Below are 27,209 nucleotides of genomic sequence, written 5' to 3'. Positions count from 1 at the left end.
TTTTATGAATACCATTTACCATTATATGTAATACAGTGTAATTATGCCTACAATTATCTTATCCATACCCTTTGCTTATTCCCGTATATTTAGTAGCCGCAATAAAACCATTTGCAAATTGATTCAGGGGTATTACTTCTTACAACGCATAGTACTGAAGCCTGCATTGTGCAGGGCAAAAAAAAAGAGTTTAATTTTTGCATTGGCTGAATCATAGCGCCATCAGTCACTGTATCCTTCTCAAACACGTGGAAGATCTTCCACAAGCATGAACAAAGTCTATTAGTTGAGGCGTATGCTTTTAGAATAAAGGGTAGATTCTTTATGCTTGCTCCTTAGATTTAGTCAGACACATCAATGTGTATAATTCATAGTTTTGTAAAGAATATGTCAGAAGATGCCAGCTTGCTATATATAGTGTATACCTCCAACCATAGTTCATAATGTAGTCTTTTCCGGATCTTATAGCAAATGTAATTGCCAATGGATAAAGAACAGTTACATCTACTATGCAACTGTATATAAACTTGAAGTTGGTGTCAGCTTTGTCAGTTTTTCTCTCCCCCTTTAGCGTGGCAATGCTCTAAATCAGACAATAATAGCCACATGAAGTATTAAAAGATGTTGAATACCAGTAAGTTCAAGTAATTGAATAACAATTGGTAATCGTTGTTCGCCTCATATGCACGACCTAACCCGGTTTGACAAAAAAAAAAACAAAAAAAAAACAACCCTTTTCTGAAGCATACGTTGTGATATGATATACGATATACCATAGAAAAGAAGATTAAACAGAGTTATTACTCTGATATGATGAGACGAGAGTTTATACTTCGGAACGTCGAAAAATAGGTTTCGTTAAGATGCCTTTATCAGCTCTGTAGGCTATCTTCATGCTAATCTGTGCACTCAAACCCAAACAAATTAAACAAGCATTAGTCTCTAACTTTTGACTCATCTTCAATTGCACTGTTCACCGGAAACCAGTTAGCAAAAGATTGAATAGCTGCTTTTTCTTATCATCTGTCGGTTAGGTGTATGCTTTGCTGTGTTCGCAGAAGCCCTTTTTACTTTGATATACCGCAATAGATCTCATATAAGGTTCTATTATCAATGGAAGTGCTTCCTTAATGCGACTTTCACCTGGTTCTTGTATTGGATTTCGACACACAAAGTAGCAGCAGCATCAGAGGCTTAATACTCGTTGTAACCTGATATGCTTTCTCTTTTGCTTCAGAAAGAGCTAATGCTTATTAAGAAAAGCTTCAGCGACAGTAATCTCTATATTCCCATATAAGTACCATCAGGTTCAAGTGTTACTGTTATCTGGGGTGTAATCGCGTCGATATTTGTTGGTGTTTTTTTAAGCTGTACAAGGGCCATAAGATCTTTCTCTATGTTTCTGTTTTTCTGTTTATTATTGAACCCCACTTTCTTGGCAATGACTTCTACTGCAACTGGATCCCTACTAATGTTCGTCTCAAAGACCTACGCAGGTTTAATCTCTCTAGTCTAATCCATCCAGCGAAAAGGAGTAGCTACCTTTTTCAACAATCTGTCTCAAATCCGTCTATATTGCTTTAAGAGCACTGTTAGCAGTGAGTGTTAGAGATGACATATGCATGTATCAGTGGGCAGAAATCGTCAACAAATCCCTCTGCTATCTCCGCGAAAACGTACAACGAAATATGCTATTATCATCAGATATTATACACCGACATTAAATCTATTTTCATTTGCAATAATTACGTGATAGACCAACCATTGGTATACCACTTGGGTTTCATAACGTGTAATCTATGTATGATTTATCGTATACGGTGTAGATTACCAACTATAGAAACACTCTATTACATATTTCTACAACAGTCAGAAGCAATATATGTGTGCATTCCAAAGGTTTAACAGTCCTGCTATTCGACTTATATTGACAATTCTTCAGTAAATCCAGCCCTAAAACTTGTCACATGCTCTGTTTAAAATGGCAAACGTTCTATTAAATAAGTCAGCAGATAGAGATTATGTAATGGCTTCTTTCTGCTTTAATATTTTGACTTTTGCGTCCTCCCTTCCTCCCCACTCCATACACACTTTTTTTTTTTTTTTTTTTTTTTTTTTTTTTTTTTTTTTGCTCGTCGAGAACGGACTCTATTTGAAAGACCATGAGGCCCACAAATGATGTCATGTGGTTGCATCTTTCTTCTCAATTGATATGTGTGACACGTCAAGAAGAATAGGCGTTTTTAAAAGATTCTTTTTGATATGTTGAGCCCAAAGAAAGCACTCTAACGCTATTTAGCGCCTTACTCATCATACGGCTACTTTGCTCTAAGTGCTCTAGCTTGGAACGATATTTTAACAGTAAGCATTCTGGTCATCATTTAACATCAATGCAAGGGAACACTATTTATCAAATTCTTTGGTGCGATTTTGACCCTTTTCCTATCATTCATAACTAAAACAAGCTGTTCATTGAGCAAGAAATGTCATCAATTAATAACAAACCGTCCAATCACTAACAAAGGCATTCATCTTATAATGTATACAGAGGCAAACGATAGTATAACAAGCGGAATCCGTTTTCGCATTATTTTAGGCTGGTCGCATCAGCTATATTTCATTTATTTGCTGGTAAAAAATATCAAGTTGCCTTATTGTGACAGAGTCAGTATCGCCGACCATTCATCGTCCGCTAACTGTATTTGTCTTTGATTTTTTGCAAAAGGGTAAATGAATAACTCGTGTGAAAAGGAGAGTAAGACAAGGCAGAGAACTCAGAAAAAGTAGGGGATGGAGAGAAAACGACGCCAGCCACTAGATTGGGCTTCTACAACAACTCTATCGTTTTATACAGTAAGCCGTCTTTTCCGAGGAAGATAGTTATTTCTAACGCGTTGTGCCTGGAAAACATGGTCTATCTTTTCGCGCAGTGCACATAACTAATTTGTCAATAATACACGCCAGATGTATTTTATTTCCTACAAATGCAATACAATTATTACCGACGAATCCTTAAATTAGTGTCCTTAACCGTCATTTTTTCAATCATAGTAAAAATGTAGCAATACAGTTTATTGATGTTATCAATGAAGGGATATATGTGAGTGATTAGGTATACAGTTAAAACAATAAAGGGTTAGTTAAAAATGGCAGGCTTGGAATGGGGACAAACATAATAACAATTTAGAATTCTTTTTCTTTTGCGGGAGGTGGTATGGTTACATGAAATCAAATAAAGCATATGCGTTATACAGGTACGAGAAAAAAAATTTTGAAGGAGAGAATTGTACAAGATAAAGGTTAAAGCCGAAATGGCTGTAAGTTGAAGCAATCTTTTTCGTAAGCCTAACTTCTGCAAGAAGAAAGGGGATGGGAGGAGGAAACAATCACCGTAGACAAGGTGCTGCTGCCACGCAAAAGTGTTCAATTGTTATTCTTCGTTATGTGGTGGTAGTAGCAGTTGATTTATGTCTTTGGTGATCCATAACAGACCTTTGAGCCGATAAAGCTGTTGTGAAACGAAGTCTTCTTCTTTCTTTCTCATCATCACTGCTATCTTCAAAAGACAATTCATCGTCACTCAATTCTGCTTCGTCGACTTTGTCTTTTTGCTGTCTTTGTGCTTCCATAAGTTCTTTATACTTTTCAGTTTTGATGAATTTAGGAACAGAATCTTCCGCCATCATTCGACACAAGTGATCATTGACTTTACTGAGCAATCTAAGCATTTTTATGAGACACTTTTCCGGAGGTATTCCGCGGACACGAATGATACGTTGCTTCAAATCAGCAGCAACCGTTTGAGGCGGCATCAATAGCAGGCGGTTCGATGACGCTATTGAATTACTTGGCTTGTTTAGTGAAGCATTAAGAACAAGATTTGAAGGGACCGTAAAGTAAAAGGGTTCATTAGTCGTATCGTCACTGAGTGATGAGGAGCTATTGGTAGGAGTGGGTGGCGGTGGTTTCGTGGACATAGTAGTAAAGACAGTAGCGACGAATTTAATGATTTCTTGATGTAAGGAATGGTCTATATTGACATCTGTTGTGGCGTTAGGCCCTAAGTAGGTGTCGTATATTGTATAGCATTCAGCTAGTTGTTCTTGTAGGGACCGGTTGTTTTGCTTAAAATTGCGTAGTAGTTTATCATGCTCGACCCAAAAATTGATGTTTTCAGCAGCATAGTTCTCTCTTAAGAAGTTTCTGAAGTACATACGAATCAAAGGTGATTCTAGTATCTGTGTAAGCTTGTTCCAATTAGAATTATCTTTGTTGGTGTGTTGATGATAGTTATTGTTGGATGCAGAATTGGAGCTGGTGTGTGACAAAGCAGAGTCGGTAATCGACATGCTTGGAGGGCGTGGAGATGTGTGATGTCGTTCTTGTGTTGGTATGTTAATTTCGGCACACGAACTATCTTGTGAAATTGAGGATTGAGAATGTACCTGTCCAAATAGCATTGCTCCAGAATCTTGGCGCATCATCTGCGTAGTACTGACTCCAGGAGGTTCAGGTGCTGGCCTGTCTGCCGGTGGGCTTAATTCTATTGATGATGGTGGCGTGGCTTGTTGCGTAAATTTCGAAGCTGTATCTGTTCCAGGCTTTGATAACGGCTTATAAAGGACCGGTTTTTTTGACGTTTTATTGAGACTACTGTTATCCGATTCAAGCGAGAATCCGCTACTGATACTATGAGTACTTGAGTGTATGACCGGTTCGCTAATTTGTTTGGGTAGCTTCCAACCAAGAATCAAGCATCCTCTCTCTGTGACATAGTAAAAAATGTAACGTCCTGTTTTGAATATAACACTCTCGTCCAAATCACTATGAGACTTATTCGATCTGTCTTGTATTTGCGCAATCCAACCGAACAGAACAAATTGTGCAGCAACACTCTCTGCTTCTTGTTCAGAATTGATTGTTAACCGTTCACAAAGCCATTCAATACAGTACGTACCCACAAACGTGTACTCGTATTTATCAAGGCTTTTCTTATCGATGCCCGGAACATCATCGACTAGCAGTGTATCTCGAGGCAAACTGCTCATCATGGCTTTAAACACAGCTGTCATGTTCGGCCGGGAAAAAGTAATTTGATCATCATTTTCTATTAAACGATCTAGTGTAATGATACGGCTCCCTGTACTACTACCGCAAGATGTATTAAGAGCCATATAGGGGGCGTTCAAGGCTGCTATTAACGTTGCTGACATTTCAACTTGGGTTGTATCTGCAAACTCCTCCATTACATATTTGCCTTTCATTGTAGGGCACCATAGCCCTTTATCTCTAATAGACCAGTTTGTTGGATCAGTTGCACTGCATATAAGTCGAGCAGATAAGAAGAGCTGAAGTATGTTTTTAGCTGTGGTCACATCCATGCTAAAAGTGGTGGTTGTTCTTGTAGCAATTTGTCTGGTGGGATCAATAGGATCAGGTTTACGGTGGATGTAAATGAATGTTAGGCAAGACATAACTTTAGCAGCTTCATCTGTTGTAAATGTAAACGGGTAAGTACGGAACATTACTCGATGATCCTTAAGGTTTATTTGCAATAGAACAGCTGCAAACATATCGTATAAATCCTATTGTTTGCGCCATTAATATAAGAAGTTTGAGGTATAGATTTCATTATACTTTTTCAAAGTCTTCAGTTACAGACTGTAGGAGACATACCTTTGTATATGGTCTCCCTCCTTTAGTTACTCTCATCATGGAGGTGTAAGTCGAGAAATTAGTATCGGTTTTGGGCATTGTTTTTTTCTTTTTTTTATGTACTGTGATCTTTATGAGAATAGCTAAGAATATAATAATGAACGGAACTAATATTTACAATTACGTAAGATAAAGATATGGATATGACTCAACGTAAAAAGCAAAAGAAGAAATATGAAAAAATAAGGAGGGCAAAATAAAAAGAAAAATGAACTCAGAGACAGACCTATTTTACTTTTTATAAATGATTCTTTTGCTTCCAACGAGAAATAACAACTTGATTTCTTAAAAAAGAGGCTTTTGAAATCGGCAATTTTGTTCACAGACTTCTGATTTTCCAACAAGGTATCGTAAATTGACAAGGACGTGCCTTTCCGTTGTTATTCAATGTGATACAAAAAATCAAGCATACGTTCCTTCGCATGCAGTGCTTTTAATTGAAAGATCAATAATCATACGATTCACAAACTCTATATTCTCGTCTGGGCTTTTGTACGACTATATAACCGCTCAACAATCATAGTACGGTTTTTATTCCACACTCTAACTTAATAGAAGCTTTCTATTAAAAACTTTCATCTACGTACTCGTTTTTTCTGATAGAATTAAAGGAGAGGTCGTGTATCAAGATGAGGACGATGTCATAAGTTAGGATGTGGTAAATTGTTTTTTTTTTTTTTTAATTTGGCAACTACAACTGAAGCTTGCATTTATAATATTATTGAATACAAGGAGAGGGACAAGCATTTACTGATGGGAAGTTGAGTGCGAGCATTACAGAATTTCAGGCACAATGATAACAGATCAGGTACTACAATAAAAACCTAAATGATCAAATTTCTTTTTGCATGTTTTCATAGAATAAAGTTGTTCAGTACAATTGACTTGGTCGTTTAGTAGGTAGTGTCAATGAGAGAAGGGCACAAAGATCGGTCGAATGACTTTGAAAGAGTAAAAGGTGGGGATCCTCGGAAGCTTGAGCCTCAATTGATTAAACGTATAAAGCTCACCTTATGATTTTCATTAATAACCCACAAGCGCGTTCGACTGTCGCTTAAAAAAAAAAGAAAAAGAACTTTTATTATCTCTTGATAAGTGAGTGCAGTCTCGGTTGGTTCAAGTTTAGAGTAAAGGGGAACTTTATTTTGTCAGTATGCAAGTAAATAAACGTTAAGGCACGGCGCCAATTAGGGACTTCTCTCATAAGCCCGACGCCTCGTACGGCACAGGGTGTCTTTCACTTTTATTGATTGTGTTAATGACTGAAACCTTAAAAACAGCAAGAAGTGGTAGGTATCGAAGCATTTTAAAAGGAAAAAGTCGCGAAAAGGAATACACTGACAGGTAATAATTAAGTTACTCTTAAGCGTTATTGAATCTCCTAAAAAAACCCGTGGATGAACTAGTTTACCTTCTTGTGCTGTTTGTTCAATACATAGTTGCGAACAATCTACCTTTTGTCAATACTTAAAAATAGTCGAAAACATAGCTAAAAGAGAATATAGATGCATTGATCTTCCTAAGAGCTTTAATTTGCTTCTCAAAACTAAATGGAAGGGTAGAAGAGAGACTGTTCACCACAACCCTAACAATTCTTAATTTCAGTTAAAGGCAGAAACTGGTCATGTTATGACTCTTAACCAAAAGCCATCAATATATTGTTAATTGAAGCTCAGACGTCAACATCAATTTTATACGAAAATACCCTTCATTCATCATATCATTCATCAATATCATTTACTCGCACTCTAGATTAGAAACTGTTTATTCGTATAGCTCGTGAACATTCGTCTTCTATAGGAAATGACTCACTTAATCTCTTACACGATTTCAAAAAAAGGAAGATTTTCAAGCTCTCAAAAGTACTATTTCTTCTAAATATCAGTAAACCTCAGCAGATTCTCAACAAAAAAAAAAAAAAGAAAAAAAAAAAGATCGAGCAATTCTTATCGGAAAGAAGTTCTTTTGTGTTCAAATAACCATATAAAATTGTTCTATAGCTAGTTGTTGAAATGCCCTTGGGTGACGAAAGAGAGCATACCCTAAGAGAAGTAGCTGCTTTAGGCAATATAAAAGCAACACTTCACCTAGCTCATTCGGGCGTTAACATCAATTCTCAAAATGCAATGAATGGCTGGTAAGAGGGTCTCATTAATGATGAAACCCCATGTGTTGGAAGCTCACAATTACCCTCAATCCCTTTTCCCAACAGGTCAGCTTTACATTGGGCAGCTCATAGAGGCCATGAGCACGTTGTTACAGCGTTGTTGAGAAGTGGGGCTGATCCCTTTCTCAAAACGAATAAAGGACAAACCGCGTTGGACTTGGCTGTCAAGTACGAACCTGTAACAAAAATTTTGAAATTAGCAATGGGAGACCAAGCTAAAGTATCTGTAGGACCTGAGCCAGCATTACCTATTGTACCTACTTATATAAAAAACCCTGATTTGGAAAAGACTTGGTTAATGCCGGACGAATTCTCTGAAAACAAGATTGAAAATGTGGTGAGGAGAGAAAAAGCAGCCGAAGCATTGGCGAATGACAGTACAACGAAACAGTCAACAACATCAGCGCCACAACACAGTAGAATAGATGTTCATAACACCGTTAATGAGAAAGAGGTTTTGGTTTATCTAAACGAACGATCAGATGATAATTTAATTGGTTCTGTCTTTTTACGAAACGAAAGCATGGATGCCGTCATAAAGCAGATCAAAGATGAATTGGATGCCTTACCAGAAGCATTTAGTGTTTCCAGGAATAATGGAAAAGTAACCATTCCTATCAGCCCTAAACAAATGAGCAAGCGACTTTTAGATATATTTCGAGGTGAAGATGATGTACTTGTGTTGATTCCTTCCTAGCATTATTATGATGTATATGTAATAGTAAGTTGGCACAACAAAAAAAAAAAAATCCGTATATTTATAATGCTAACGCGATGATAGTATAATTTAATAGAATCTTTACGTTGATAGTATTCTCTGTATAATAAATTCATTTCTCAAATCATTGTAACTGACACAACTTATCCTTTCCATCTATGGTTTGTGTTGTTATGCGTAGCGCTTATTCAATGGCAGAATTCCGAGACTAGATGATTGGTTTCTTATTGTTTCGAAGAGTTTAGTTCATCGTTACTTTACTCTTTATTACAATAGCATTATACAGTCGTCAAACTGGGAAACCTAGATTTAATAGCTCATAACTATGCCTTTTGATTTCAAGTTTATCTAATCATGCAAAGGTTTGAACAATAGCAGCTACATTTGTGCTTAATTCATGACAATATAATGTCCAGTTATTATCACTGAACAAAAGAAAGGAAATGAAAAGCGAAGGGTATTGTGATATAGCAAACGGGCTGTATCAGAAATAGGGAAGAACAAGCGTATAAAAATACAACAGTGATTAAGGTCAACTTTTCGTAAATGTACTATCTACCCTTCAATTATGAGAAATAGCAGAAGTATTTTGACTTGTAGATATAAAATGCTCGATTTGATTCTGTTGTTCTTCTGTACCAATTGTTTCTGCAGCTGCAGCTGTTGCCCTTTGTATAGTTTCTGCCCAACTGTATAAATCTCTCTGTAACTGTGGCCGGAACTCATTATTTGTGTTCAAGTTTCGCGGAATTTGTTGCTCTTGAGGCATAGGCGTTGTTAAAGGAGATGAGGTTGAAGGGGTATTGTTGGTAAGATTATGCTGCAATCGTAGAGATGAGCTGCTGTAACTTCTATCTCGATTTTTGAGACGTCCGTTGTTCATATTGTTACTACTATTGGATCGAATAAAGTCTGTCAGTCGTTTTGTGACAGATGCTGCAGAGGAGGCTCGTGGCCTATTATTATTACTTCTTCCATTATTGTTGATGGATGATGAAGAGGAATAATTTGGAAGCGGCGGCAATTCAAGAAGAGTATTGTTCTTTGCTAATGATAGGTTAGGAGTAGTATTTGTTGACGATGATGACATTGGGGCTGAGAAATAATCGCTATGCTGGTGCTCTGTTATCAATAAATTAACGTTGTTGGTCCCTCTTCGTGAAAGAGAAGATGAATTGGGCGATAACAAGACTGTCGTACTATCACTGTAAGCACGATGTCTATTGTAACTCGTATTATTAGGAGCTCTTAAGTCTGTGTCCAAGCCATTGGTATCAATTCCTTTGTTAGATAACGTATTTGGAATATGTGAAGGCTGAGAAAACATAGCGAGCAAACGATCCTCTTCTGTTGACCAATGCGCTTTGCAAAGAGTGTACTGTAGAGCCATCGGCTGTCCGGCTCTCCTTTCGATGAATCGAACACGTGTAAGGGAGCTTTCAAAAAAGGGGCCTTTACAATAAGAACAAGTGTCAGGATTGGAGAGATAATGTTGGATATGTTCGGGTAATTGACTGCTAGCACTACTCGCTCTCAAACGATGGCGCACTGCAATACGTGCACAAGATTCGAATAAAGAAGGAGGATCATGGCGTAAATCATAGCTGTATTCGTCTTCGAAGGGGCAATCGTCAGTCAATAACTTTCTGAGCGATCCAAGTTCAGCAATTTCTGATGGTAATGATTTGAGAGGGTTGTTGGAAACATTGAGCGAAATCAAATTGGTCAATTGAGCAAAATCTCGAGGCAACGCTTCTAAGCAGTTATCATTAGCAATAATAATAACCAATTTTGGTAAGTGTCCTATAGAAGCAGGGAGTTCCACAAGCCTATTCTGGGCGACGTTCAAAGCTTTTAATTTTGTTAAATACGCAATGGTCTTGGGCAGCTCCTCCAATATATTATTGGATATATTCAATACACGAAGATTCTTGAGGTAACCTAATTCTTGAGGTAGGCTCGTCATTTGATTATTGGAGCTGCAAACGATGACAAGAGTCGACAGTATTAATGATAACCCCAATAATAAGAAGAAGGGGTCATATGGCATGGACAGCGTAAGTATTATTGATTTTTGGTGAATTTTGTAATAGTGATTTATACTTACAGATTAAGTTTAGTCAGACTATCCAAATAACCAATGCTTGGACTCAGCTTGACCAGTGATCTATCAGATAAATCCACAGCCATAGATGGTCCTGTCAGTCGTCTTGGTCTTCTTTTCGTACCTCCTGGTGTGGTGGCTTCTCCAATTGTTAATCTAGACCATTGCTGTTGGTTGGTGTTAGCATCTTTTTCAAACTGAATCAATTCTTCCTCCATGGGATCCGGACGTTGCTGGCGAGCTGCTGCTGGTGTTCTGCCATTATCATCATTATAATAGTTATAATGTACTAAATCTGGATAATACGTCTGATCAATATACTCGAGATCATCTGCTAAATCTTTTTTAACTATAGACAATCTTTTTTGTTGTAGGCATTTTGGACATGCTTCCCCTAGAATTGATACAACAACTCCACCGTTGCTGTCAGAGGACTTTGAGCATTTATCGCATACTGCTTGAAGGCGATACAGATGAGGATTTGCTAGTATAAAATCGTTTTGTTCCTGAGATATATGTCTTCCATCTGTATCTTTGTCATCGGCTATTGTATTCGTATCCGTTTCGTCATCATTGGCGTGGTTGACATAACCAAAAGTTAAAGGTGCATGTTCTCTACTGGCTTGTTGACCCATTATTTATATTGTATATCTGAGTATTGTGATGGAATAAAGGGAATCGTATGCTTGAAAGATAATCTAAAGGAGGATATAAAATAGTGGGATATACAGAACTGAAATGAAAAGGAAAGAATTGATGATAAAAAAGCAGGACAGGATTTGGGAAAAGAAGGAACAGAGGAGTTTTATTTAAGGTTTTTCTTAACACGAAAGGAGCAACGAATGCCTCACTTTTCAGCCCCGCTTTACCATCTACAATAGCTTTTGTTGACTTTTCAATGATGCGAGTCTGAACGGAGAAGGAAATGCCTGTTGCCTATCGTCACAATTAGTACTAGGGCTGCTTTCACAGAACATAAGTTCGTTACCTTTGGAAGCCTTCACAATTAAGGAAGTGTTCCCTTTTGCGTGTCAAACCTTTTAGAGGAAAAAAAAATTAAAAATGAAATTTAGACACTCAGCAATCAAGCAAATATGATTCGTATAAAAAGTTAGTTACTTTCCAAAGAAGTATATTGAACTTCTATCTTGTCTTACAGGTCGGCGTTGTAGGTTAGTTGACAAAAGAGCGAGTAGTCTGGGAACGAAAATGGTTTTGAACTGTATTTTGCCTCTGTGTACCATTTCGAAGATCAGATAGGCAGAAGGTGTGGTCCGTGGTCTGCCATGTCGAAGACTTATCACATATTTAGTCTGGTTGGGGCTATGTATTCATACCACCGCTATTAATTGGTCAATCTCGTCTCTTTTATCCACGCTTTTTTTCATTTTTCAATTTTTTTTTTTGTATACATCAAGGTCCATGCTATAATATCCATAAAGATCGTATTTAAAGAAAATGGTTCAATGTCGATGCACAAAGTGGAGAAATCTTGCCAGTATCATCCGAGGCTAATCATACCAGCGTTAACACATATTTAAGTGATGTATGTGCTATGTGAACCTATTTTTTTGCAATATTTTATAAGACTCTTTAACCTCCATCTTATATGCTTATTTTCCAATTATTTTTTTTTTACATGGCAAAAACTATCCCTATTGCTATTTACCGTACCAGATTAGCACTTATTTGGGAGGGAAGATTGTTCAAAGTTAGATTGTTACATTTCTAGTACGTGATTTTAACAACAGTAATATAACCGCATTTTGTGCGGTTTCGGGGTGCTTCTATTGTTAAAGAAGCCTCTCCCTCTTGTTCGTATCAAGAAATACAGCTATGTTTCTCTTGTGCCTCTTTGATTTCTTTAAGATACTTAAGTCATGAGTATCCTTTATGAGCAGCAAATGGAAGAAAATTCTGAATTTTCTATGCGTTAATGATTTATAGTTGTCACTTCATATTATCAGTGATATAATGGGAATAAATCTGTTGCGCAAACCTCAAGCACTCTACTAAAATTTGCCTCTTATTGCAGTTCTACCTGTGAACCACAGGCGCTTTGAATTTTTTTTTTTTTTTTTTTTTTTTTTTTTTTTGATGAACAAGTTTCCTCTTTAATCAATGTAGGTTAGCGAATCACCCATACAATTGAGCGACTGCAGCGAAAGGTTGTTCCGGCGGCTTTCTCCTTCTATAGTGTTAACCTCTTCTCGCCATCACTCTGTGTATTAGCTATATGTCTTTTGTCATTAATTTCAAGCCTCGATAATAATTCTATGACGTACCTGCTACAAGGCTTGACTATTGTGCAGCGGATTACTTTAAATCAAAGATATGGTATTACCGAATATATAACATTGGATGCTATAGAAAGAACTTTTTCTTTCATTGAACTTTATGAGCAAGTCAGGATCCGATGTTGGGTACAGTTTTTTGAAAGTAAAAAAAAAATTGATTGAGCGTAGTGTACTCGAACAACTGGTGTGGATACAATTGATAGAATTTTCTAAAAAGCTATACAGCATGAAAAATCTTCTGTAGGTATAGCACGCAATTTCAGACTGTTCAGGCTTAATTATCAACATTATTGCCGATAGAAGTAACATTTTGAACCGTTCTCACTTTTAGTTGTTGGTGAAGCATGGTCATCATACGTATAAGTAAAAACATTTCTTCACTTAACGTTCTTAATCCATGCTTTCTTTTTTCTTTGAAGTAAAACTAAATATGTAGTCATATATATTGACGTACGTTTCTATGCGTCTGTCATCCTTTTGCTGCTTTTAATAAGTAAGCATGAAAACAGAAATGCTGTGGGAGTGGCTTCATGTGTCTCATGTTTTTTTTGCAGGATTTAACAAGCGACTTCAGCAAAGCAAGAGTTCCAGAAATGAAGTGTACTCCTTTTTCCGCTTTACCTTTTTTGCTTTATTTTTAGAAATCTTTTCCATTGAAGTGACTATTCTTAAGTTGTCTCGTTCAATGTTTCTGAATATTGATTCTATTGAGAGAATAGGCCAAAGAAGGTCAAAAATATATAGGCAACTACTAAGTGAAAGAGGCCAAACTACAAAAGCTTCAGTGCATAGTCCGATCTCGGCTTATGATCAGATCTCAAATTCGAATGTAGCAACACGTTCCGATAACCTTGAAAATATTTCCTTTGAATCCAACTATGACGTTTCCACGACTCGGACAGCAAATAGTTCTTGGCAAAGTATTGCCAACAGGTACGAAGTTATGCTGTTGAGAATCGGGTTAACTTATTGACTGAGATTTTTTTTCCCTGACAATCGGTATCAGTAAAACTTCTGGTCTTTTGGATAGTCCAGCAAGTATTTACATTCCCAATGAAAACAGGTAGGATAAATTATCAGGACTAATTGTTAGACGCTGATCTATGATATGCGAAACTTATCAATCTTGTTTCCTTAAAAGTGAAGATACAGAATATTGTACAAAAGCCACAGAGAACATAAAAAAAGGAGAGAATGGTTCAGTGGAAGATTGCGATTCTTTGGAAGACTTTGAATCCTCAACGTCGAATCGTAACAACACGAGTAGCCTTTCGTCTTTCATCAAAATTGCATCTACCACTACTGCATTTGATGATGTCAAAACAGAAGCTGTTAATTCTTGGACAGCTGGCGTTGACGTCCAGCTGGAAACTAAACAAGCGAAGAAGAAGGCGGAATGGATGTCTCTCAGTGACTTTGAAAACCTCAAATCTGTAAAGCAACAAGAAGGAACAAATCCATCAACTTCTATTTTCAATCCCAACTATCATGCCCAGCAGTACAATGAATCATGTATGCCTCAATCAAGTTCAACTTCTGAACCAGCTAGCAGTCTTAACACAGCTAGGCAAACTTACGCTCAAATTGTCGATTCAAATACACCGGCTTGGGCTGTGGAGGAAGGACCTACTCACTTAGTCAAAGATACTTCTGATCGAACATATAACCGGGGATCATCTTTTGCAGACAACGATATGACTCAATTGCCTCAGTTTAAACAGACAGTATATGATCCAGCTTCAACCTCATTCAGTAATAAAACAACGTCTGATGAGTATATACCAGCTATTAAGCGATTTCCAGATTATGAATTAATAAATTACCTTATTTCCGTTCGACAAAAAAAAAGTATGTCTTGCACTTTGTATACCTTTCAAAAAAAACTAGAGCATATATTGCAAAATGATCTACTTAGATTAGCGGATGGCCAATTTCATCATTTATTAAATGCAATTGTTGATACTATGGACTACGAAAAGAATCATTCTTTGGCAGATACACCGCGCAAAATTTATACTTATTGGACTACCTTCAAGCTTGCTCTTCACCGTTATATCAATTATTGGATGGCATCATTTGATGATTTTCAAAACGTTCTACGCTTTACAATTGACCTTACAGATTTCTTTCCTAAACTTATTGATAATGAGCTCTTGCAGAACCTTGTAGTGGTGTATAGACGAATGAAACCTCATATGCCTCCTGATATCTTACATGCTTGCCAAAAGTCGCTGAGTATGATTACTGGCTACACATTTGAAGAACAAAATATTGAAGAAACCAATAATATGCCGGCAACTCTTCTGCCAGAAATACCCACTGCCAAAGATATCGTAATGGAAATAGTCGAGAAAATCAATCCTTTACAAATATATGAATCCAAGTCTGGAAGTACTATTACAAATCAAATATATAGTCCTTGGCCTAATTGTGATCTGCAGAAGTATCTTTCGACACATTATTTTTTGTTACGGCAAGAGTTGACCGAACCTATAAAAAGCATTATCAAAAGCTTGTATTGCGGGGATGGCAATGAGAATTCTTTACCTGATTGTGCTATTTATGGCAGCTGTGTTCCTAAATATACTACGTTGTCGATGGTTACATCTGAACCAGGCATAATATTTCAATTTGACTACGATTCTGCAAATATTGAACTGATGCGTAACGACATCGCATATCACTTAACTGAAGGCTCTTTTGTCATGCTTATGTCTGAAGATGTTGTTGATAATGGTTTAAAGCATTCGTACAACCACTCTGCAAAGGAACTGGACGATATGATTTTAGAAGGTGCCGCTAACCAGTGCATGTTGGCGCAGGTCATTCGGACCTACCGCACAATTAATTCTGCTGGTGATCTTGTCCGTTTGATCTCTGTTCATATCCTTAACGACGATGTTAGCAGGTTACGTTGGTCAGATAAGTACACATTAATCTCCTCGAAAATCAACGCCCGTTCTGTCTTGTCAACCTTATCTTGGCTTTTTGAAGAATTTAACAGGTCAGACATTACACGTTTTTCAGCTGTCCTAACACCTAGAATTTTGACAGCTCAGAACAAGCTTATGGAGAATCAATTAATTTCATGGGCCGAAGGAAAGCATAATCAAAATCCTGCTGCCAATGGCCGTTCTGTTCCTGAATATCTGGCGGATGCTGAAATCGATATTTCTTGCATAACGTACAAAAATGCTCCACAAACGGCAAGGCCAGGCCAAAATTTATGGCCCCGTTACGCAAGTGGTTGGGAACATGTGGCTCCTTCTAAACGTATTCCTATATACAACCTATCGTCCAGTCAAATAAAAGCCGTGCAGTTTGCACTGACCCATCGTATAGCTGCCATTTCTGGTGCAGCAGGTACTGGTAAAACATACTTGGCAGCTAAACTCGCAATCATTACAAGCCGTGCACTTGTGCAAGGACAATTCCATCAGCCGGTTCTTGTGATTAGCAAATCACAAGAATGCTTGGATAGTATCCTTCTTAATGTGGCTCAATCTGTAAAAGATATAGTACGCTTTGGGCCTCCATCCGTTTCGGAATCTTTGAAGAGCAGTCAAGCAACAAGTCTTTGTTTACCTAATTCTACCGACAGCAATTACCGTCAATTCATCAGTCTTGACAGGCGACTGAACAAGAATCAATGTCATTTGGAAACCTTATTGAAATATCGAAATCAGATTGTAAATCATGATCCCAGAGTTATTTGCTCTGCTGCCGCACCTAAATATCTCGGAGCCCTTCAGAAAGGTTACACATACTACAACAATGCATCTGCTAATCTTTCTACTGTTTGGTCCCTTTGGCTTGATGATGACTCAGCAAACCCCGAAAATTTGCCTGATTATGCTCAGCAGCTTGAAAATAATTACAATGAAGCAAAAACCATCCAAGCTGAAATTGAAGACTTACATTTGCGAATCGGTGGCCGAGGTATTATGCCTCTATTAGATAGCAATACTGTTAAGAGTCGTTTCAACCATTCACGCAATACCTTTACACCTATACAACCGATTGGTACAGCTCATCATTGGCCCTTTGACAGTTCTGCTCGTCGCGCTACGGACGTTCGATATGCTTTGAATCTCGTCTGGAATCAGCTGCCTTCTGATCAGGTTTGGGAGATTCCAGTTACCGATAGAAAAAAGATTGCAGAAAATTTAGAAGACACTTTGTTACGCTTTGTTGATGAAGAGATTCAAAGCTTGCTTCAAGAGCAATCTGAAATTGGTCGTACTATCGATGATATGCTAATTCAAAAGTTGACATATTTATGTAGATTCAAAAATGTGATCGGCATGACAGCTGATTTCGCAGCAGCGAATAACAGATGGGTCTCCAATTTATGGCCACGCACTGTTATCGTCGACGAAGCGTCAGAAATTCTTGAAACAACTTTGGCGCCTAGCATTTCGGGATTTCGTACGGAACATGTTATACTTCTTGGTACTGGTGACAGTGTCTCTCGAGTCCCTTTAACAAATCCCTCCTTGGTTGGTGAGCCTCGAAACTTTGATGTATCTTTATTTGAACGCTGGAAAGCTTCTACGGGTGAAATAGTTTTACTTGAAGAGCAATGGCGCATGCACTCAGGCGTGGCCACAATCCATGATCAATTTAACGGTTCGCGCAACAATAAACATACTCCATCAACATTATTGATTACCGCACCTGTTGCCTCCTGTAATGAAAATAGGGTCGACGGTAAAAATGCGGTCCAAGAAAAGCTCCATGGCGTCACTGAAAGAGCTTACTACATACATTACAAAAGTGAATTCGACGATGACGGTCTTGATGAAGTGTATACCGAGAAGTTTCGCTTACCTATCACACAGTCAAATGTGGATGAAGCTCGCTATGTTTCATTTTTAGCCGTTTATTTGTCTCAACAACCATACATGAAGACAAGCATTGGTATAATAACTTTATCACCGCTCCAAAAGGCTATGATCAGACATATTTTACGTGAAGAGGTTCCTACTCGTACCTGCTTTACGAGCCAGCTAAAAAAATTACACCTTGAAATGGTCGATTTCCAAGGAGGAAGAGAGTATGATTATGTGATTATTTCTACAGCGACACCCGGATCTACTTCTGCTCTCCAATACGACAATGTTTCTCGCGCGGTAACTCGTGCCAGGTATGGTTTATACATCATAGGTAAACCTGAAACTGACAAAGTTCATCCAAGTTGGCAAAAATTTGCAAAATACATGGAGGAACGCGAACTGTATGGTCATTCCTTACTTTTAACTTGCACGACTCATGGTGATCAAATTGCCGCAAAGCAGGCTAATGACTTCGATAAGGTGAAGAATGGCGGCTGCCAACGCCCTTGTGGCTCTCTCATGGCTGAGGGCCATGCTTGCAAAGAAGATTGCCATTTCTTGTCTCATGAAGAAGTCAAATGCCAAGAACCGTGCAATCGACCAAGACCCCGTAACTGTACCCATGCTTGTAAAAGGAAATGCTTCGAATGCTCTAAACAAGGTGCTTGTCCCCCATGTCAAGAACAGTTATCAATAACGTTGAATTGTGGCCATATAAAAGAGGGAATTTGTCATGAGCTTCAGGATATCGAAAATGTGAGGTGCGAAGAATCTGTAGATGTTAGTTTGCCATGTGGGCATACCATTACTGTTGCCTGCTCCGATAGAAACGCAAATTTGCAATGTAAGGAAAAGTGCAAAGTGCAGCTGGTTTGTGGTCATGCAGTAGAAACAACATGTGGTGTTAAACCCATTTGTTCAGAAATGTGCCCTAAGAATTTGGAATGTGGCCATAAATGCCCAGAGATGGTACGTACAACTTATTTTTGGAACCAAACGGCTTTTGAGCACAATTTTGAATATTTACTAAAGCGACTGTATTCCATAGTGTGGTGTATACCATGATCATAAACGTAGTTCATGCGTTGCGAATTGTCCAAAGCAACTTATTTGTGGACATTATTGTGCTAATGGTTGCGCTAATCCAGATAACCATACTGAAAGATGTATGGAAAAGTGTCGCTACGTATGCTCACATGGGTATAAATGTAGCAGAGAATGCTGGAGAGACTGTACCCGCTGTGTAAGTGAATGCCCTTATCGCTGTGAACATTACAAGTGCACTAGAAAATGCTATGAGGTAACGTCTTTCCTATCTTTTCGATGATTTGCTTGTAACATTTGTTTTAGTAACCTAAGTATTGCTTAAACAGAAATGTGATAGACCACCATGTAACTTTCCATGTCGAAAAATTCTCCATTGTAAGCATCCTTGTGCCGGTTTGTGCGGTGAGCCCTGTCCCCCATGCGTTATTTGTGAGGGTAATAAACATGAATGCTCTATTTCCCTTCGTTTTCTGTCTGAATTTGACGAAGGTGAACGCTTGTATATGTTACCAGAATGTGGATGTGGTAAGTTAATTGTTCTAAGCTAAAGTGATCATACTGTAGTGTTATAAATGCTCCATTAACGTATATACAATGTAGTCTTCTCTGTTGAAAATTTGGATTTATACTTTGAAAATCAGGCTAAAAACGGGGAGCATACGGCTATCAAACTTTGGGGATGCCCTACATGTGGAAAGACAATATACAGGGCCCTTCGCTATAATCAATATATTAAGACGGAGATTGCGCTTGTCAATAAGATAAAGCTGAGAATAGAGCAAGAAAGAAACCAATTAACACACCATGAACGACAGCAAATTATCAAAGCAATGAATGAAGAAACTGCGCAACAGATTAACCACAACATTGTCGGTGGCCGCTGGTTTGTCTGTGAAAATCAACATCCTTATTTTGTTGGTGATTGCGGTGGAGCAACACAGATTTCAAAGTGTCCGGAATGTGATGCACCGATTGGTGGCACCCAGCACAAGGTGCTTCAGTCTAATCGCTTTTATGGCGAATTCGATGGCTCCGAGAAACCAGCTTGGCCTGGTCAACCAGTTGGAAATTAATTGTATGGAAATTCAAAAAAACTCAAATCTATCATTCCCTTTGTATACAATGTATATATTGTTGCACTTACGCTATTCCTATGAGATCTGATATTATGCTTTTTTTATTGGATATATGTACTAACTACATTCTTACTCTATACGCTTATTAATACTTCTTTTATACCTGCTTTATTAGCACAGCAAACAATTCCAGTTTTACAGCAAATTGCTATTGTACTAGTTTACATATGAAATATTTGAATGAAAACAAGAAGTTTGTTTTATTCTTCTTTCAAAGGAAGATTCCTTCTTCTTCCTGCTGCTTTTGTAGCTGTTCTTCGAGCTGCTTTGAGTGTATTTGTCTGAACTCTCGCACGTTGCTTCCCATTTCACGCCAAGCTGCTTCACCCAGTTTTTCGCGTATTACTTTGAGTGTTATGTCAATTTGCTCCTCTTTTCTTTTTATCAGTTCTAAGTTCTCTTTTATTGCTTGAGTGAAATCAGGATCTTTCTTTTCTGGATCAAACTCTCGCATTTCTTGGTTAGATGTCAGCAGATGAGCAATGGCATTTTGAATCTCTGGAATCTCAGTAATTAGCGATTGAGGAGGAAGGTCTCTGAGCGCTTTTTCTAGTTGTTCTGAGTTCATCCTTAATAAAGTATCAAATACAGGTTGAAATAAACCCTGTCACTAACTGAATGATTTAATTCAGAGGTGCGGGAAAAGAGAAACGAAAGAAGAGAGCGTTGATCATGGTTCTTGAAGAAAATAACAAGAACTTCCCATATAATTTTGCAAATTGTTTTTTTTTCTTAACCATAATGAAGATGCAGTATAGTAATCGAGATTAAAAGCACGCGTTTTTAGTTTTCCCATTGATGTTAATATTTGTTACCAGTACGAAGATGTATAGCCAAACTAATTTTAATGTGGATGCTCGGTTCTATAATAACAAGCTTATACGCTGCGATTACTCTCTTCAGCATTGGAGATAACTATACTGGTCATATCTTGCATATCAATATATCATAGCAAATGTTGATATACATTGTGCATATTTCATTCTCTGTTCGCGTTACAATTGGCGGCTATGGAGAGGCTTCATTAAAATTCGCAGTTATAATTTTTTTTTTTTTGATGATCCTGCCTACTTCCATTAATAGCAGCAGAATTTTCTCATTTTCCATTAATTTATTACAATTTAAAGATATGATAATAGTGAGAGTCTCGTTTGCGAAGAATTGTTCGAGATTTCGGCCAAGCAGTTGCAGCCACGAAATGACATAATTTCTAATTAAGTAGCTGCTGCTTGTTCGCTGCAGGAGGACGTGATATTGTTATTGTTGTTTAAAGCAAGACTGACCGCCCGTTGTTTAAAAAAAATTGTACACCGTAATCTAAATATATGAATCCGCTCTTTCTACATTTTACATGCGTCGAGAACTGGGAAAGGATCCGAATGCTGCATTATTAATCCCGAAGACTGAACGATAAAGGCAAAAATGGTGCATGAAGCAAATGAATTGCTGCCATACTAGTACATTTCCAGACTCAGAGATAGTCAATGACACCAATGAAGGAGTAAAGCCCAAATGCGGTATGTGATACCCTTTATCGAGCACAGCACTAGTGGATGGCTAAAAATAATGGCTTTTGTTCACTATGAGTTTCCCTTTTCAGGAACTTGGAACAATTGTAGAGTTTTTTTTTTTTTGTAACATTAGGCCTACATAGTAACTTTACATGTAGCTTAATAATTCAAAAAGCCTCCGTCTCAAGTGAATGAACGGTCATTTGCTTGAGTTTGCAATTTTAGCCCTTCGCACCTATAGAAGAGCAGGCTTGTTTGGACGAAGAAATGGCGGGTTTAACAATCAATTTGCAATGTGTAACAAAAAGCAATACTGACAAAAATAGGCTGCGATTTGTAGCGAAAACAGACTTTAAAAGGCTAATGAACTTTATTTTCATTTATTAACTTTGTGTTTCCCGTCGCTTTTTCTTCTCTCTCTTACTCCCAATTTTTTTCCTTGCTTTTTACATTCGTTTTACGTATACCAGCTTCTCAGCCTTAACAATACAACGCAATAAAAAAGAGGAAAAATATGAAGTTGATCTCCAACTTGGCCAGTTTGTCAATAACTGCTACTTTATTGTTGCAAACTGGTAGTTTTGTAACTGCAACACCTTTTTTCAGCGTACCCGCCACATCCTCTACTCACAACAACGATGCCTCATTAAATCCCAATTGTCAAGGTACGTATAAAGTCAGAACGTAGTATATTGATGATACTGATCCAGACACACTTGGTATTTGTAGATTTCAGGGTCACTTTTCCTTCAAATAGCGGTAATAAAAATAGAAAAAACATTTAATGTTCTGCCTAACAATCGACTCTATTTATTAACTGGGTATAATATTTTCGGATCTACAGATATTTCTTTTGAAGACAATAGTAAGCATGTCATTGCTTGGCAAGCACCTAAAGGAATGAAACAAGTTAATATTACCATGGTTGATAATGCCAACCCATCTAACCAAGCGTATATTGGCACTTACGGTAAAATCAGAAACAAATTGAACACAAAATTTTACGTCCATAGTCCGACGAACTGACCCCATCTTTAATAGACGCCAACCGTGGAGCAACAGAAGAAGTAACTTTATCACTTAAAAATCAGGACGCTGGTGAATTCCATTTTCATCTTGCTGGTCTTGGTGACAGTAGTTTTTGTGAAGCTGATTCATCCACATTTCAAATTAATAAACGTCAACTACAGGCGGAAACTGAAGCGTCATCTTCTGGTTCGGCTTTAAATGATGAAGAAGTCAACCATATACTTGAGAATATCCAAGCTAATAGCTCAGCCAGCGATAGCAGCAATCCTCATAATGATGATACAACGTGGAATGATGCTCTAGATAATGTAGCCTCTTTCACTCGGGATTCATCCGGAAAACAACAGCATCAAAATGATGCCACTACTTCAACTTCTACTCCCACAGACAAAGGTCAGTCGTTCTTTGATTATATCAATAGCCTTGATCAAGATTATAGAAAGTATATCCATAAAAACAAAGAGACTGAAAATGTGGCCGTTACCCATAAAAACGATTTAGGCGCCAATCCGTATTTCACCAATGAAGATCGTACAAGCCAACATAGCAATAAAGTTGAAAAAACATGGCATTCGGATGACGCTAGTAGTCTTTATTTTACTAATGAAGACCGTACAACAAAGCATAAAAATGCTGCTGTTGAAAACACGTGGCATTCTGATGATGCTGCTTCATCTCTTCCCAACGACAAAAGTACAAAAACTTGGCATTCTAACGATGCCGATAATTACTTTACCAATGAATACCAAACTTCCAATGCCTCTCAGACGCACCAAAATGATACTGAATGGATTGCTGAAGAAAGCAATGATGAGCCCCAACAACATATGAATGGCTGGACTTCTGAAGACCATCTTCTTGAAGCTGATGACCATTTAAATAACGATGAATGGAACTCGTCTCATATTAACGACTCTGAGTGGCAATCTGAAGACGACGACACGCACACCAACGGCTGGACCTCTGATGAAATTGATGTCGAACCCATACATGCCAACTATCATCAGAATGATTCAGAATGGGTCTCGGAAGAAGTTGATGAAGAATTCAAGCTTTCTCATGCCAATTTTGCTGAATGGACCGGTGACGGAGAAGAAGCCAGCTCAGCTGCTCAGCATAGCAATGGTGCTGAGTGGGAGTCAAACGATATCGATGTTATTAGTGCTGAAAATAACAACTACCATCGTAATGACTCTGAATGGGAATCTGAAGAGGCAGAACTTACTGCTGAAGAACACCAGAACTATCACATCAATGATGTTGAATGGATTTCTGAAAACAGTAATAATAGTCATACGAATGCCGCTGGTTGGACATCTGATGATACAGAGGTTACAGCTGAAGAACATCACAATTACCATCTCAATGACGTCGAATGGGTTTCTGAAGAAAGCGATAACGAACACACCGATGCCACTGGTTGGGAAAGTAAGGATACTGACCTTGCCGCAGAAGTCCACCCTAACTACCATATTAACAAGGCCGAATGGCTCTCTGAAGATGCTGTTTCTACTGATGCTGTTGCCGCAAACCACAACAATTATCATAGCAATGATACCGAGTGGGAAACAGAAGCTGACAATGTTGATCATGCTTTACATGATAATGCCACTGAATGGAATTCAGAAGATACACCTTTGTCTAAGGAGGATCATGCCAACTATCACCAAAATACTGTGGAATGGGTCTCTGAGGATAACAACAATAACCAACACAGCAACGCTGCTTCTATTACCATAGAGAATGGGTGGACTACCGAAGAAAAATCTCATCCGAACTATCACATTAACAAGGCGGAGTGGTTTTCAAACGAAGACAACAACAGCATTCATAACAATGCTGCCGAATGGGAGTCCGAAGATGTTGAGCATTCTGCGGAAGAGCACTCCACTTATCATCACAATGATGTTGAATGGACATCTGAAGACAGTAAAAATACCCCTCATATTAACTTGGCCAACTGGGTCACTACATCACCGTCGACTCAAGAACAACATAGCAATGCCGCGGCTGATTGGGCACTTGAAGAAATTGAGCTTCTGAATAGTGATCATACCAACTCGAATGGATGGGTGTCCAACCCTCTGCACTCTAATGCAGATACTGTTTCCAACATTCGAGAATGGTCTACAAACGATCATCCCAACTATATTCCCGATGAAGTGAATCTACTCCAGAGTGACCACACAAATAGTGCTTGGACATCTAGTCATTCTGAAAATACCCAACACAACAATGCTGCTGCTACCACTCAACAATGGCAAGATGAATCTAACCAGGACACTTCCTCAAGTACTGCTACTACTGCTCCTTATAGTAGCCATAAGAATGACTGGGTGTCATGGTAATAACCGTATGGTTAATTTTTCATCATTGAATTCAGCGAATTTCTCTATTTAACTCCCTGGGAACTTAGAGGAACCCTTTTAACAATGTAGATCTCTTTTTCTCCATATCTGTATCATGTTCCTTTTCTTTAAAGATTGTTCTTGTGTATTTTGTAACTTTATTAGGATTAAATAAAATAAAAAAAACCACCTACTTACGAACATGAGTTGTATAACCTGAAAAGGATTAAATACTGTCGCAATTTGTTATAACTTCATTTTATATATACATGTATATATATATATATATTTGTATATATTACATTATTTCTCTGGTATATATATGATAATAAAGTTGCATGTTACTGAAAAAGAAAAGGCTCGACACAGTAAATAGATAGTAATCATGAGGATTCATTGGTATATTTGAAAAGAAAATTGATCATTGTAAATTAAGGATTAATATTGTTGTCTTGCTGTCGTGCAGAAATATTGAACCCAATGTTAGCGAATTGCTCTAATTGCTCTCTAATACGCCGATGGGCGGAAAGAATATTATTATCTATATTCTGATTTAAAGTCGAGTAAGGTGGAATTTGTAGCAAGCGATTGACCATATCATGAAGCGCTAGAGAATCATTGCTTTCTTCTGCTGTTGCTGCTGTTACCTCACGATTGGGTGAAAGAAGAACTGTCGTCATGTCTGCTAAAGAACAAGCTGATTCAATTACATCAGGCAACGCTAAAAAAAAAAAAAAATGAAAGGAGCACCATATTAAGCTAAAGGTTAGGATAGGCTAGAATTTAAAGGGAAAAAATTGTTCCAATGGCTTTTACCTGACAAAATGAAAGATGGTAGAACTACAATTTCAGATCCTACTGCTGCTCCAGCTAACAAAAACTGATCCAACAAAGCAATTGTAGCTCTGAGTTGTTGTAGAAGATCCTCTTTGTAGGATAGTCGCTGTTGTAAACGTTGATCTAATTGTTGCCTGAATACATCTCGCCCTGTTAATGGAGATGGCGGCCTAGTATTTTGCAGTGCTTCTGCTGCCGCCTCTCTCTCTCTTCTATGTTGCTCAGCTAACCTTCTATCCATTCGCTCCTGTTGTGCTATTCTCAATCGTGCTGCCATTCTTCTTTCTGCTCTTTGTCTTTCCGCCCTTCTCATTCTTTCAGCAAAGCTTTCCTCAACAGAGGAGGATGGGTCAGGCCGTAAACTTCCTCGTCTTTCCATTGTTGTTGCGCTTGCTGCACTATGTCTTCTGGCTGTTGATACTCTTGGCCTTATACGAGGCTGAAACGGAGCAGAAATCTCATTTAAATTGCTAGTGTTGTTATTCGATCGAAAACTGATATTATGAAGGCGCTGATGATGCCGTCGTTGAGATAACTGCTGAGAATCATTCAAACGCTTTAATTCCAATTTATTCAATTGATTGAGCTCTTCATCTTCTATTTCTCTTGGTTTCCAAAGTGGTAAGCCCATTCAATAGTCGGATTCAACTGATAAGATAATGTAATGTTTGGGTGAGTGTAAAGTCGGTAAGAAATACAGTGATTTTGCGTTGGTCAAGAAAACAAAATTTTTTATTTAGCTATAAAATTCTGAAATTGTCAAGCAGTAGAAAATTTTGATCATTGCTGGAAATGCTTGTCCTGTTATTTTTTAATCTCAGGTTATCCTGTTCTCTATCTTGCTCGAAAAGAAGTTGAGATGAAAGCCTTAGGATCAATTTAGCTTTATTAAGAAACAAAATATCAAAGCCATTATTTAACTGGGAGCTGGTTTATTTTGCTCTTTAGTAAGGCAGGATACTGAGAACACCAGAGCTTACGAAAATTTCAACTTCGATTGCACAAAATTGGTTTTACAGGGATCGTCTGTAGCAAATTTCGACATGTGTTAAGAATCGGCAGCTTAGATTGTCCGTAACATTTTTGAGAACATGCATGCTGTACGCTCTCCAGTCCTAATAGCCATTGTTGAGATAAGCCTCAGGTCAAAATTGACAAGGCAGAGGACAGAATAGCCTGAGATTTAAAAAAAAAATCAACAAGGTACAGTCTGTAAACTCTCTAAAGATTAAGTCCAAGTTGGAGTCTAAATTTATCAGGTGTCATCAGTCTTACTTCGCTGCTTGAAAGCAAGCCAATGCCTGCATACTAAGAAAGAGTTGAGACAATTCATCGTCATACTGGGGAGAAGGGATATATATTTATTGTATGTACACATCTTTTGCCTAAAGGCGGGAGTAAATTATTAGAATAATGAAGTAAGGGATGATCAATCAATATCATGATGAATAGTATGTATGAAAAG

At 37.9% G+C, this 27,209-nt stretch overlaps 8 protein-coding genes across 8 annotated transcripts; 3 read left to right on the top strand and 5 right to left on the bottom strand.

Annotated features, from left to right (window-relative positions):
- Nucleotides 1-89: 89 nt before the first annotated feature.
- BDF20DRAFT_832694 (uncharacterized protein) lies at nucleotides 90-1,383 on the bottom strand (the record flags this gene model as incomplete). Its single annotated transcript, XM_053078563.1, has 5 exons — nucleotides 90-279; nucleotides 426-583; nucleotides 833-969; nucleotides 1,072-1,149; nucleotides 1,302-1,383. 5 exons carry the CDS (start codon nucleotides 1,381-1,383, stop codon nucleotides 90-92), a joined length of 645 nt encoding a protein of 214 aa, XP_052939157.1.
- A 636-nt stretch (nucleotides 1,384-2,019) lies between these two features.
- On the bottom strand, nucleotides 2,020-5,573 carry BDF20DRAFT_904718 (uncharacterized protein; the record flags this gene model as incomplete). Its single annotated transcript, XM_053083070.1, has 3 exons — nucleotides 2,020-2,090; nucleotides 3,551-4,765; nucleotides 4,790-5,573. 3 exons carry the CDS (start codon nucleotides 5,571-5,573, stop codon nucleotides 2,020-2,022), a joined length of 2,070 nt encoding a protein of 689 aa, XP_052939156.1.
- Nucleotides 5,574-7,622: 2,049 nt separating this feature from the next.
- On the top strand, nucleotides 7,623-8,739 carry BDF20DRAFT_852200 (uncharacterized protein). The gene is made up of 3 exons (XM_053080066.1): nucleotides 7,623-7,852; nucleotides 7,928-8,603; nucleotides 8,677-8,739. The coding sequence occupies exons 1-2, from the start codon at nucleotides 7,728-7,730 to the stop codon at nucleotides 8,577-8,579; spliced, it is 777 nt and encodes a 258-aa protein (XP_052939155.1). The 5' UTR covers nucleotides 7,623-7,727; the 3' UTR covers nucleotides 8,580-8,603; nucleotides 8,677-8,739.
- BDF20DRAFT_952412 (uncharacterized protein) lies at nucleotides 8,740-11,474 on the bottom strand. Its single transcript, XM_053084881.1, has 2 exons — nucleotides 10,708-11,474; nucleotides 8,740-10,579 (listed from the first exon to the last, which is right to left on the bottom strand). The coding sequence occupies exons 1-2, from the start codon at nucleotides 11,337-11,339 to the stop codon at nucleotides 9,163-9,165; spliced, it is 2,049 nt and encodes a 682-aa protein (XP_052939154.1). The 5' UTR covers nucleotides 11,340-11,474; the 3' UTR covers nucleotides 8,740-9,162.
- Nucleotides 11,475-14,227: 2,753 nt separating this feature from the next.
- Nucleotides 14,228-20,093, top strand: BDF20DRAFT_289333 (uncharacterized protein). The gene is made up of 4 exons (XM_053075104.1): nucleotides 14,228-18,805; nucleotides 18,885-19,136; nucleotides 19,210-19,408; nucleotides 19,484-20,093. Exons 1-4 carry the CDS (start codon nucleotides 14,402-14,404, stop codon nucleotides 19,954-19,956), a joined length of 5,328 nt encoding a protein of 1,775 aa, XP_052939153.1. The 5' UTR covers nucleotides 14,228-14,401; the 3' UTR covers nucleotides 19,957-20,093.
- Nucleotides 20,094-20,230: 137 nt separating this feature from the next.
- Nucleotides 20,231-20,587, bottom strand: BDF20DRAFT_904716 (uncharacterized protein; the record flags this gene model as incomplete). Its single annotated transcript, XM_053083069.1, has 1 exon — nucleotides 20,231-20,587. The coding sequence occupies one exon, from the start codon at nucleotides 20,585-20,587 to the stop codon at nucleotides 20,231-20,233; it is 357 nt and encodes a 118-aa protein (XP_052939152.1).
- Nucleotides 20,588-22,298: 1,711 nt separating this feature from the next.
- BDF20DRAFT_289231 (uncharacterized protein) lies at nucleotides 22,299-25,131 on the top strand. The gene is made up of 3 exons (XM_053075103.1): nucleotides 22,299-22,500; nucleotides 22,572-22,952; nucleotides 23,061-25,131. Exons 1-3 carry the CDS (start codon nucleotides 22,431-22,433, stop codon nucleotides 24,905-24,907), a joined length of 2,298 nt encoding a protein of 765 aa, XP_052939151.1. The 5' UTR covers nucleotides 22,299-22,430; the 3' UTR covers nucleotides 24,908-25,131.
- A 207-nt stretch (nucleotides 25,132-25,338) lies between these two features.
- Nucleotides 25,339-26,375, bottom strand: BDF20DRAFT_910342 (uncharacterized protein; the record flags this gene model as incomplete). Its single annotated transcript, XM_053083697.1, has 2 exons — nucleotides 25,339-25,628; nucleotides 25,724-26,375. 2 exons carry the CDS (start codon nucleotides 26,373-26,375, stop codon nucleotides 25,339-25,341), a joined length of 942 nt encoding a protein of 313 aa, XP_052939150.1.
- Nucleotides 26,376-27,209: the final 834 nt, after the last annotated feature.

The sequence above is a fragment of the Mycotypha africana genome, assembly GCF_025528875.1.
Source record: "Mycotypha africana strain NRRL 2978 chromosome Unknown BDF20scaffold_2, whole genome shotgun sequence".
In the NCBI taxonomy this organism is placed as follows: Eukaryota; Fungi; Mucoromycota; class Mucoromycetes; order Mucorales; family Mycotyphaceae; genus Mycotypha; species Mycotypha africana.
The sequence above is the reverse complement of the archived record's forward strand: the minus strand, read 5'-3'. Positions and strand labels throughout refer to the sequence as shown.